Source organism: Corvus hawaiiensis, chromosome 1 (assembly GCF_020740725.1).
Source record: "Corvus hawaiiensis isolate bCorHaw1 chromosome 1, bCorHaw1.pri.cur, whole genome shotgun sequence".
NCBI lineage: Eukaryota > Metazoa > Chordata > Aves > Passeriformes > Corvidae > Corvus > Corvus hawaiiensis.
Window position 1 is genome coordinate 32,525,497 of NC_063213.1, and position 12,240 is coordinate 32,537,736.

Genomic DNA, 12,240 nt, shown 5'->3' on the forward strand with positions numbered 1-12,240 from the left:
TCATTAATACTCATCTATTCAATACAAACCTTTTGGTTTCTCATCAAGTTGTTCAAGTTTTGAGACAGACATCGCTTTTACAGGGCTCTTTGACTCAGCAATCTTCAGAGGACTGGGTTTATCAGCCTCTTCACATTTAGAAGTATCTAAGGGGTTTGTCAAGAAAAGAAGTATTATGTCTAGCCTTTAAATTTTATTTTAGTTACTGAATTTTAGAAGTTTTACTAACAAAAAGACCAATAGATTAAATATTCCAGTTAGCCACACATAAAAAAAAAAACATTAGAATACCCTCCACAACCTGTACATCTAGACTTCTATCTTATAATCAGAATCTTTATATATCTTTATATCTGAAACTTATACCACAAGAAATGATGCTGAGAGCATAGTGGAGTGCAGCCACTCAAAAGCAAAAAGGGAGAATTTTAAAAAGACAAACAAAAAAAATCCACTACACAGAAACCACTGCATGCAAACCCAGTTATTCTAGAAGGACATTTGATAGACCTTACAAGTAAACAGGCTACCAAGAGTGTTAACTAAGTTCACACCTGTTTCACAGAGTTGAAGATTCTTCCACTCAGTAAACACCAGAAAGGATGTCAGGAGCACCTCAAAATTCTTTTCATGTGTCCTACCATAATAATTAATATCATAAAGGGATACTGACAAGGGAAATGTTCCCTCCGCTAGATTCTTGTGGAAATTTGGATACTCAAGTACAGAATAGACTAAATCTGTAACTGATAATTGTCATTCACTTCCCTACACTTAACCTCCAATAAAGTTTGAAACACAGGTATACCCATTAAAAACCAAAGAGAATCTTGCCTTGCCATCCTTCCAAGTGGTATAGGAGTGCAGAGTACTACTATCATATGGGAAGACTTAGATAAGACAATCAGTAACCAAAGGAGGGTCCAGTTCCACACATCAGTGTTACTGGCCTTTTTCTCTGCTCATGAATATCTCGTGCAGTGCTCCAGTACAGCACTAGTCACAGGCAAACTGTAACTCACCCGAAGACTCCACACTGGGAGACTTTGCTGGCCTGTCACCTGCTGGTGTGTCTTCTGATGATGCAAGAGCAGAGGCATCTGAGCTAGAAGGATGTTTTGGACTAGTCTGAGATTGGCTTTCCTGGCAAGAATAAAAACAGAATGCATTCAGGCGGTAATGTTCAAAGTGACTAAAAAAAAAAAACTACCAGAAAAAACCCACATTTTAACACCTGCTAGGAAAAAGAGGTTGCCTATCCAGTATCCTATTTATTTATCTAAGATATTTAGCTGAAGTAGTAAATATTAAATGCTTGCATGAGGAGCTCTTTTGCTTTTGCAGTTATAGAACATAAAACCCCCCACACTTAACATTGTCAAGAAGTAAATAAATCAATTGGCTCAACGCAGTATCACTTGTCTTAGTTAAGTCTACAAGAGGTAAAAAAATCTAGTAATTCTTTAATAATCATACAAATCACTTGACAAGTCATCTTGTGCACCCCAGGCATTCCCAAAGCATAGGTTTTTATCTCTTATATACATTTCCACATCTAACCCTGTGTTCAGAACATGTTAAAGCAATCCAGACTATCTTATCTTGATTGATGAGGTAACACATTACCATTTTAGCTTCTGGAAGCTTCCTCTTTGAACTGTCACTTTTCTCTGCACTCCACAGATTGCCCCTATCAAATCGGCCACGAAGGCATGCAAGTTCTCGTTCACGTTCCTAAAGAAATGAAGGGAAATGGGAGAAAAGCTGACAGCTTTAAGATGTGACAAAATTTCAGATTCTTCAGGTAGGTGCAGAACAGTAATAACCTTCCCCAAGCTTATAAGTTAGCTATGAATGTAACAACTCATACCTGTTTAAGTTGAAGGGCTAAACTGGCAGTAGAGGAATTTTCATTTTGTTTGAGAAGCCTCTCCTGGATTGTCCTTGTATTTGGGGTAACAATGGGTGTTCTGCACCCCGGAGTATTCGTAGCAGGGCTGCGTGCACTACGCTCTTGACAGCACTCCCCAAAGCGTTCCAGGAAGGGCTTAATTCCTGATCCCCCTACAAGAACAATTGTTTTGCCTTGAAAGAAACTCTCAAAAATAAAGAAATCACTGCAACTTTGTATCCTGACGAAGGTTCCCAGAGAAGCAATTAAGCTGTCTCCTTTATAGCTCTTACTCCATTATACTTAATACAAACTGAACCTGAAGTGCAAATCATAACACTGATATTAATAAAACAGTAAATCAGAGCAAGAAGATGTCTGTCTCTTACTACAGTCCACATGTAACACACCAGTTATTTAAACTGGTTTGCCTTTTCCAAACTTCCTCCACAACCAGCCCCACTTGTATCTCTCATGAAAATAAGCAATCTTGTATATGAGGCAGATATATTGTTTGGCATCCACCCTACTTGATTAAGCTTGTCTTTTATTGTCAGCATATCTAAAGATGAACACTTGCTTTTCTGGCCACCACTTCAAAGAGTTCAAGCTGTTAGTCCAGATTTCTGACATAATAAGCAGTTGAATTTAAAACTGGGGATGTTCACTTGTTTTGACATCAGTGCTACCACTGAAAATAAAGACACCACAAAGTTAGAGCACCTATGTGGCACCAAGCTTTGATTTCTTCTAAATATGCTGGCTCTTAACATTATATTGAATGGATACATACAGCATCCAACCATCTGAAATAAACTTTGAAAAATTTCAGTTTACATGTTAGGCTGCTTTTGCTCTTAAGAGTTACTAAAACCATGTCCAAGAAAATGTCCCCTGCAAAGTACAGAAGCTGTACAACTTACAACAATTATCACAGAACTCATCAGCATTTTATTCAAGTTACAGCTGGAAATAGGTATTATCTGGTATGGTACCTTAAATTCTTAAATATGTAGTTTTCAACACAGAACACATAGGCCTAATTTGAATGAATATTTACAGAAGCTGAAAAACAGCCTACCTGGTGTTGTGGGTTTACCCTTAGGTTCAAGTTGCACATGTGTTCCTTTGACTGGCTCTGCTTTGGACTGAACTGGTTGAGGCAAAGCTGACTTTGCTGTTTGCTGTTTATCTTCAGTTTTCCGAGGACTGCAGAGATTCTCTGTTGGCAGTTGTTGTACTTCAGATTCTTTAGAACAGGGAGCAGTGACTCTTGAGGATTGTGGTAAAAATTTGTTTGGATCCTCAACAAGGGAAAAAGGAAAAAAAAAACAAACCATGAGACTTACATTCTTATTCTCTCAAGAGGAAAAAGGATGAAAGCACTCTGCATATCATACTATCACCTAATACATATATTCCTTCAACAAAAGAAAAAGCCAGGTGTTAAGCTTTTAATAGATTTTTTTTATCCAGTATTTCAAATTGTTTCAGCATTTGATTCCAGGTGCTCTTGCCAGCTATTTCAGGTATATTCCCACATTTCTCTAAACATGAATGCACATGGCAGATACTGTCATTGCAGAAATGGCATAAATTGAACAATAGGTGTCTGGTACTAGTAATTTCATCATTCTGATTAAGTCTTTGTACAGCAATAATATTTACGATTTCAGACAATCAACTACATGAAGTTACAGAGTGAAAGCCAGTATCTCTGTAACAAGTCCCCCTTCTGATGGTCAAGAGCAGCAATCAAGTACATTGACATTGACAAAACACATAAGTACTCTCATCTTTAAGTCTCAATAAAAGGAATGCTAAGCTGTTTCATATCTGCTATTAAAAAAGGGCATGTGGGATTGCAATAAAGCAGAAGTTGTAAATAGACTAAGATGACTCACACCAAATCTTTAGATCCAGATTAAACAGTTATGTGCTAACATTTGTCCGCCCCAATACAATACTCAAATCAATTTTTAATCAGCAACTAAATCAGACACTCACCGCTCTCTTTGAGTTTGCTGGTTTATTAATAGAAGCCTCAACAAGCCTTTGAGAACAGGATGCAGCTTCCTGCTTTACACTGCTACTATTGATTCTAGCAGATGCTCCACTTGTAGTGGACAATTTGGATAAACAAGTAGTGCCAGGCTGTTCTTGTGCATTGTTTTGCTTTGCAGATGGATGACTTAGGTCATCTTCCCAGGAACCAATAGTAGCAGCAAGGTTAGCTAAACGGCCTCTTCTCCCAATAGGGGTTTCACTTGTCAGGGCATTAGATCTCTGCTTAGGTGGAGAAACAGACAGATCTTTTGACTGGAGAGGAGACAGAGGAACACATTCAGAGGGATCTGAAAAAAAGGAAAGCACATTTATTTCGCTAACAAAATACATTGAGATATATTTGCATCTTTTGCATTGTACTATATATTGAGTTTATCAACAATTAGATGTTCCTGCCATCAGCAGAATCAAACTACTATCCCTGGAGGCATTGAGACTAATCAAATTAAACATTTTTAATCAAGCAGTTTACTAGTTTTATGTCACTGTTGTGAGGAGCAAGGCATCAGACTAGTAGAGGAAAAAAAAGTTTAAAATTAAGCTGTAGACAACAGCTTCAATATTTCAGGCCTGCCTTAGTGTTGTCTTAGAACTCTTTATGAAAACATTAACCTTCACACACACAAAATTATCTTATTCTAGCCAACATAATCATCAATACAATCACGGAGAGACACCAATGGTGCTTAACAAGTGAAACATACCCTCACTATCCCAGCAGCGCCGCTGTTCTGCCAACTTCTGCATACGTGTTTTGACTGAAGGGGCTGCAGAAGTTTCTGACTTGGTGTTTGGTTTTACTTTCTCAAGAGGCTGGACCAATGAAGCTCTGTTAGAAGTAGTTTCATGTGATTCTGAAGTCATCTGAGGGGAATCATGGCTTGTGGAACTTGAAGGAACTGGTTGTATGTTCTCCGAACTAGAGGCCTGAGTCTCTGTATCGTTTGAGCAGAGCCTCTTTGATGGTGATGGCTTTGTATCTGGTTTTACTGGATGGGTCAGAGTATTCAAGCAAATTAGTATTCAAACAATCTAAAATATTTTCCCGACAATACAAAATTGTAGTGCAAATAAAGTTGTGGTTTATGAATACCCTAATATGCTTCCCAAAAAAATGCCCTTCCCAAATCTACCAAGCACAAGGCACTCTCTTTGGCACTACACAATTATTTCTAAATAGCTTACTAATGACTTGACACACCTGCTCTCAGGTCCAGCTAAACACGAGCTAGTCCTAGTGGCCAGGTAACTGCATCCATCACTGTTTAGTTTAAGATAAATGCTCAGTGGTTTCACTTTCCCTTTGGAAAGAAAATGGGACTTCTATCAAGACAATCTTTATTAAACATGTTGCAAAATACCTTCATCACCAGGAAGAGGTGCCTGGTTACCAGTGTCTGCCAAAGGCTCTCTGGCTCTCTTGGTCTGCATTGTGGGTCTCGCCCCCATCTTGGGCCGCTCCGCCATTTTCCTCTGCAGGTTCTCTCGCCTGGCACGGGTTCTTTCGAGGAGTTTCTGAGTGATCAATAAGTCATGTGTTACCACAGACTGCAGTGTGTTAACTAGTAATGGCTCAGAGTAAAAGATGGTGGAATTCTGTTTAGCATATATAGCTGGTAGGTTCCAAATTTCAGTCATTAAATCAACTATTGTCTCCAACTAGCTTGGCTCTGAAAAAAAATCAGGCTAGAGAGACACAAGCAATGGAAAAATTAAAGAGGAGGGGCTCCTATAGACCCCAAAGTCATCAGAAATGTTTGAAAGTAATTTTTTTTTATCCTGAATCACCATATGACAGTCTTGATCTGTCAAGTCTTGCTAGTAGGGTTTTCTGACACATTGCTAAAGCATCTGGTCAAGTCACCTGACTGGCACTAGCCCTGTAACAAAATAAACAGCATTGAAGCGATTGTCAAGAGGTCGTAAAAAAGTTCAACAAATAAATGCATGACAGTCAATATTAAAAAAAAAAAAAATTGTTATTACACCCCCTAAATCAAAAGGTGAATTTCTTTGCCTCAAGCCTAAATTTTAAGAATAGACTGATGATATAGCTAGCTATATTATGATAAACAGCCTGTTTATTAAGCTATCTCTATGCAGAAAAACATATAAAGAGATACTAATAAAGCTATATAAAAACATTCTTTTTCATTTGCTGCCCATTGGAAATTTGAGTACTCTGATTATATTCAATACAAAATAGCTGTTTTAGTAAATGTTCCACACTAGTACAAAATGATTCCTTACAGTAGTCAAGTTTAAAATAGGCTGTGGTTTGTTTGTTTGTTTTAAATATAGCACTTGTAAGTCATTATCACTCAGTTTGATCACACCTAAAGGATACTTAATTACTCTTTTGATCGAGGTTTTAAGGTCCTTTGAGACAAGAAATTGTGAGATTGAACTAATGGCCTTTAAAGGGAAGCATATAAACTGCACTTGTTTGGTGGCACATAAATTATTGTGAGAACTGTGCCAGCTATTATCTGTCCTGTTGCACAGCAATTAAATACACATTTCACATTTTTAACTGTCTAAGGCTGGAGTGTTAAACAATGTTCCATTGTAGGGCAACACAGGACAAACAGAATGTCAATCTCAACAGTTTTTTTGTGAAAGCAAATCTCAGCTTTGCTAACTTTCACAGAAGAGAAGGAATTTGGAAAAAAAAAATCCCAAACCACACTGCATAAAATGCTATGAGTGCCTTCAATGCAGGTTCCATGTTAGTTGTGTTCCCAAGTCAGCTTTCCTTATTTCCAAAATGCAGAACTACAAAGCACACATAATACCCACATTAAAAAAAAAAATCCCAAAGGCGAGTTAAATTAACAGTTCTTGCAAAAAGTTGACCATCTCTTACAACAGTATTCCTACAGTTCTATTCAAATAGAGTCACATTCCTTTCTGTTTTGTTAGTTGAGCAAAATAGAGTTTCAGTTGTTACAAATGAGATGTCACTTCCCAAGAATGCACGCCTCTGTTGTTCAGCTCCGGCTCCTATTGGCTTCTTGCATCTCAAATTTTCCATGCAACTGCCATTATTCCAACGGTGCTGTTAACACACGATGAGTAAGCCACACTCCACAACTAGAGGATTACTTTCCAAGTTCATCAACAGGGTAATCTCTCCAAGTACATTCTCCAACTGTTCTAATGACAAAGTTTCAGAGTATCATAGAAGTCTAAAATCCTAGAATATCCTGAGTTGGAAGGGACCCACTAGAAGTCCAGCTCCTGACCCTGCACAGAACAGCCCCAAGAACCACATGAAGTGCGTGAGAGCATTACCTACTTTATCACATCAAGGAATCTGAAGACTACTAAGTCAAAATCAGAGGATCACTGTGTTACAAAAGCACTTTCTAATCAGAAAAAAACTTCAAATGTTAATGGACCACCTCAGTTTTACAAAAGTATGTTTTAAAGTACATATTAGAGAAGACACTCAGGCCCATATATGATTACAAGAATTTGTTCTAATTACCCTGCTTTACTAGCAGGATAGAGCAAAGGGAGCAATTGAAGGAACAGTTAACTTCAAACCTCACATTTGCAAATTTTCCCCAAACAACTGCATCGCTTATTTCTCTTTGCTCATCCCCCATGCTAGGAAACCATACTTGCCTCTAAGAATAGTAAAAACTACTTCAAAGTACTAAATAACCTAGACTACTTCTAACAAAGCCTTCTGTGCAAGAAAGGTGAGTTACAAAATCAGCTATAAAGTCACAATCAGCATGTTCCTTGCGATCCTGAAAAAGCACCCACTGCACCATCTCCTCTGTGCGATCTGAATTAATAATTTGGTTGAAATTCAGAAGGTTATTAGCTTTTCCTTGCAAGATTAACCAAAAGAAACATTATTTCAGAACTGATATGAAAGCATCCCACTGAATCTTACAGAAAGATTTATTTGAGCTTAAATTCACTGAGACACAGACAAAATTTGCTATGCCAAAGGGATCAGCATACACTGAATTAACAGTATGCTTCATCCAATTAAGGCTCAAATTACACTGTTTTACATAATCAACACTTACAATGCCTCACCAGGTCCCTGCAAGTAATAGAGCGTGGTAATTTGTAGACAAAGATTATCTGAAAACACTTAAACTAAGGGAAGATTATATTAAAAGAAAAAAAAAAATAGCAACACAAACCACAGAACATAAAAAGGTGGTAAAAGGCTTTCTTTTCACAGAACTTTGGGGAAAGTGACTAAACTTCAGTACTAGGACACTAATATTGGTCAGAACTTTACACAACAGTGGAATGTCCTCCACAGCAGAAGTATTCTTGATAAACTGACTTTTTATGCACACTGCAATACCGGCTAGCACTTGAATGAAGTTTACTCTGGGGAGCGGCCTCACAGTTAGTCATTTTCAAAGCATTTCAAAGTTAGCTTATGCACAAGAAGGGCGTGTAGAGGTTGGAATATCTCCCAGTATGCAAAACCATTTTAAACTTGATTCAGTAGTCTGAACTTGAAGTTTATTTAAGACATGCTGGATCATGTCACTCACTACCAACTAAGGAAGAAGGTTTTAGATGTTTACACTTAGCAAAACTTTACATGGGGGTAGGGTAGAACTGCCTTGGCATAACACATTTAGTAAATCTATTTGGATGAACACCTTATGTTCATCTTTTTAAAATCAGATCTGTGCAGTCACCTTTTTTGGGCATTCAAATTATTTGAAGCATGTCAGTTTGATAAACAGATTGTTTAAAAGGGGAGGAGAGAGTATTTAATCACTGTAGCTGATTTGAATTTTTTTTTTTACGTAGTTCAGGTTTTATTTACGCAGGCTGTGGATTGAAGGCCCTTGTTACTATGACATTTCTCAAAGCCGTCACAAGACGGCTTTAAAACTTTATACCTCTGACATGAAATCAGAAGTATAAAGCACAGCATCTTTAAGAAACCTTCAACCTTCAGACAGATTCAAGGTGTCAATTCCTCATTTTGCTACAATTTTGCCTCTGTATAACTTAAGCACACACACAGCCAATGCACCCTAACAACTGATGGGTTTTTAAAAAAAAAAAAAAAAAAAAAAAAAAAAGAGAAACTGTGCCTACCAACGAATATGACCAGTCGCAGGTGGCAATAGTGCCAAATAGGACGCATTTTTTATCAGATGGTCTCCGCTTTGGGCAGACTTATGATCCGACCTTTAGGTATGGCAGGCACAGAGTGCGTCAACAGCGCTCCCATCTGCTCCCGGGGTCCCTCCCGTGCCCGCTGAAAATCTTATCTGCCAGACGCGCATGAAAGGCAGACGCCGGCCTTGGGAAGGGCCTCTCCTCCGCAAGCCCTTGCGCGAATCACCCATGCTCTGTCCTCTCCCGGCAGGATCTGACAGCGCCCGGGCGGCTCCGGGAGAGGAGGCACCGGCAGGAGCAAGGCGGGGCGGGGCAGCGAGGGTCTCCCCGCTGCCGGGAAAGAGGGTCGCTGCAAGCCCGCAAATCCCCCCGCAAGCGAGGACGAGGGTGGCTGACAGGGCTCAGCCAGGAGCAACTATCCCGCCCGGAGAGCGCGGTGCAAGGAGCAGCTCCCTTCCCTTCGGACCCCAACCGGCTCCCTTCCCTGCGGTCCCCGACACTGACAACTCGCCGCCTCCCCAGCTGACGACCCAGGAGCCGGGCCGGGCCATGCCCTCACCTCGGTGAAGGGGTCCATCGCGGTGCCGCCGTTGCCGCCGCTCGCGCAGGGGCCGCTCGCCAAGAGCCGAACCCCCGCCCCAACCGCTACCGGGATTTGAATTTCAGCGCCCGCCGCGCGCGGGCACGACGGGAAGAGGGGGCGGTGCGCGCACGCGGGCGCTGATTGACAGGAGCGCCGCCCAATCCGGCCGCACGCGCCCGCCCGCCCGCGCGGGGGGACCTGAGGGGCTGGCGGCGGCCGGAAGGGCGGGCGATCCCGCTTCCCTGGGTGTGGGATCGCGGCTGGCTCCGCGAGCTGCATCCCCGCGTTCTGCGTCTGACCCTGTGTGCGGCCCTGCCGCCCAGGGCTTCCTTGTGTTGCGTGCCCGGAGTCCATCCAGCCGTGGCTGCTCTGCCACGGAATTCGTTTGGAAAAGACTTCCGAGATCATCGAGCGCAACCTGTGACCGAACACCACTCTGTCGACCAGGCCATGGCACTGGGTGACACTTCCAGTCTTTCCGTAAACACCTTCAGGGACGGGGACTCCACCGACTCCCCCACCTCCCCGGGCAGCACATTCCGATATCTAATCATTCATTCTGTGAAAAGATTCCTCCTAATGTCCGACCTAAACCTCCGTTGGCACAGCTTAAAGACTATGTCCTCTTGTCCTCACCTTCCTTACTGGCAGTCCCTCTTCTAAAGAAAAGGCTTTCGCCTGTTTTACAGGCAAGTAGAGCAATAGTGTCCAGTTGACCACACATCTTGCTGCAGCTGCTCAGTAGGAGTGTGCCCTGAGCCTGGAAGATTAATTTTTCACCAGGCATTGACATGGAGGTGTCAGTGGAAAACATGATTTTTATGTGACACAGTAAATGGAGAGGATACTTACCCAGTGCAGCTGTGAAACTTACTGGTCCTTCTCATGGTTTTTGAGTTTCTCTTCGTACTACAGCCGGTGGGTCTCATGAAACCTCACCCACCACTTCCTACAGCTGTGCCTTGCACCATTTCACTGGCAGACCTTTCTCAGTGGAGAATTAGCAGAGACCCACTGGTTGATGAGGTTCACACCTTGCTATCCGTGCACCATCCCAAACTCCCTTCCCATACATGTTTTGAGCATAATCACAAATACAGCTTGGTTTTTTTCATATCTGCCATTCCCCTTGGGAGGCTGCTATAGGTTTGACTGCCCCAGTGAATAAACCTTGTCAAATTTCCAGTCTATCCATATGTATTGACACCCCTTTATACTTTTTTGCTTGTATGCAAAAAGTGTTCATTACCTTGCATGAATGCCTTTCTTCACCAGTGCTGTGCTTCTTGCCTCTTTGATTGTTTATATGCAGCAGTCTTTTCGTCCAGCCTTTACTTTGCCTTGCTAAATAAACCAACACTCTTCTAACTGTCCCTCATTAAAAAATCCTTCCAATGTCTTATTTACAAACAGCATGGCAGCAGTGTGCAGCAGAATCTAAAACTACAATATCAAATAATACTTTTCTGAAGAAATCTTCAAGATTAGACACTCTGGCAAACAAACATCTCTGCACTGTTCTCAGGTAAACACGGGTTGGAGCAGTCCGAGGTCCAGTGTCAGAACTTGCTCACACACCAGGCAGAAAACTGGGACTTACCAGATGGGACTTGTCACTCATTCATAATCTATGAACCAGCCTGTTCAGTGGTAAGAAGGAACAGGCTTTATTTCCTTCAGGAAAAACCAGGTTTAGCTATCACTGGTAAACAACAGAAACATTCCTTTAATGGAGCAGTAGAGAATCAGTGCACGAAAACACCAGAAGACAAAATAGCCAATATGGAGCTCAAAGTCCTTGGCAGAAAATACAGAGAATTACCATTAGATCCTTTCTTTCTCGTACTATCTCAAAGGAAGAAAAGTCATGCACAATTTGAGCCCTTTTAATAATACCAAATTACTGCAATCGAAACATGCTTTCTGCTTTACATGTGAGTCTGTGGGATTTATATGGTGCAGCTCCATCTGTCCTTGGTGCATTTCCAAATGTGGCTTGGTGCATTTCCATTGCTGGTGTCTTTCAAATGACACAGTGTAGCACATGATGCTCAGCCTGGGGGCCGACAGAGTGGGGGCGGCTGCTCTGTTTGTGTACATAATGCTGTGCACATAGTACTGACATGTGCTAATCATTGTTAAAAAAGAGGAAAATAGTGATGTTTATTCTGTGCAATATATTTCTTGGAAAATATATTTCTCTACAGTTTACTCTGAAAAATGAAATGGAGACTCCTAGGAGTGTATAACTGCTTAAATCAATGCAGTATATATGTGACAAATGTCCTTTCCTTTTGCTCTCTACAGAGCCAATAAATTCTTCATCATTTCAATCCAGATTCATTGAGGTCCTGCTAGAAATAAATCGAATACTTAGTTTCTCATCTTGTCAAGGAGTTATGTCTGTCTTCCAGGAAACCAGTGGACAGTAAATGTATCCCTTTTATCACTCTAAGAAGCCAAAGAAAGTCAGTCATTTTCAAGAATTGTGCTATAGAAATGAGGTTTGTTGTCTGCCTAGTGGTGGGGGTACAGCCCTTAGCAATGGAATTTTCAGTTGGAGTTACATGATTTTTAAATAAAT

At 41.0% G+C, this 12,240-nt stretch overlaps 1 protein-coding gene across 2 annotated transcripts in view; it reads right to left on the reverse strand.

The window, feature by feature from the left end:
• Positions 1-9,731, reverse strand: part of ANLN (anillin, actin binding protein) — a 29,176-nt gene extending 19,445 nt beyond the window's left edge. For both annotated transcript variants that reach the window (XM_048298966.1, XM_048298961.1), the window contains exons 1-9: positions 9,633-9,731; positions 5,320-5,473; positions 4,663-4,947; positions 3,899-4,245; positions 2,973-3,195; positions 1,871-2,064; positions 1,627-1,734; positions 1,023-1,143; positions 30-146 (exon numbers count right to left, since the gene is read on the reverse strand). In XM_048298966.1, the coding sequence (XP_048154923.1) occupies positions 30-146; positions 1,023-1,143; positions 1,627-1,734; positions 1,871-2,064; positions 2,973-3,195; positions 3,899-4,245; positions 4,663-4,947; positions 5,320-5,473; positions 9,633-9,650 (1,567 nt within the window). In that variant the 5' untranslated portion in view covers positions 9,651-9,731. The remainder of the gene's footprint in view (positions 1-29; positions 147-1,022; positions 1,144-1,626; positions 1,735-1,870; positions 2,065-2,972; positions 3,196-3,898; positions 4,246-4,662; positions 4,948-5,319; positions 5,474-9,632) is intronic.
• Between the last annotated feature and the right edge of the window lie 2,509 nt (positions 9,732-12,240).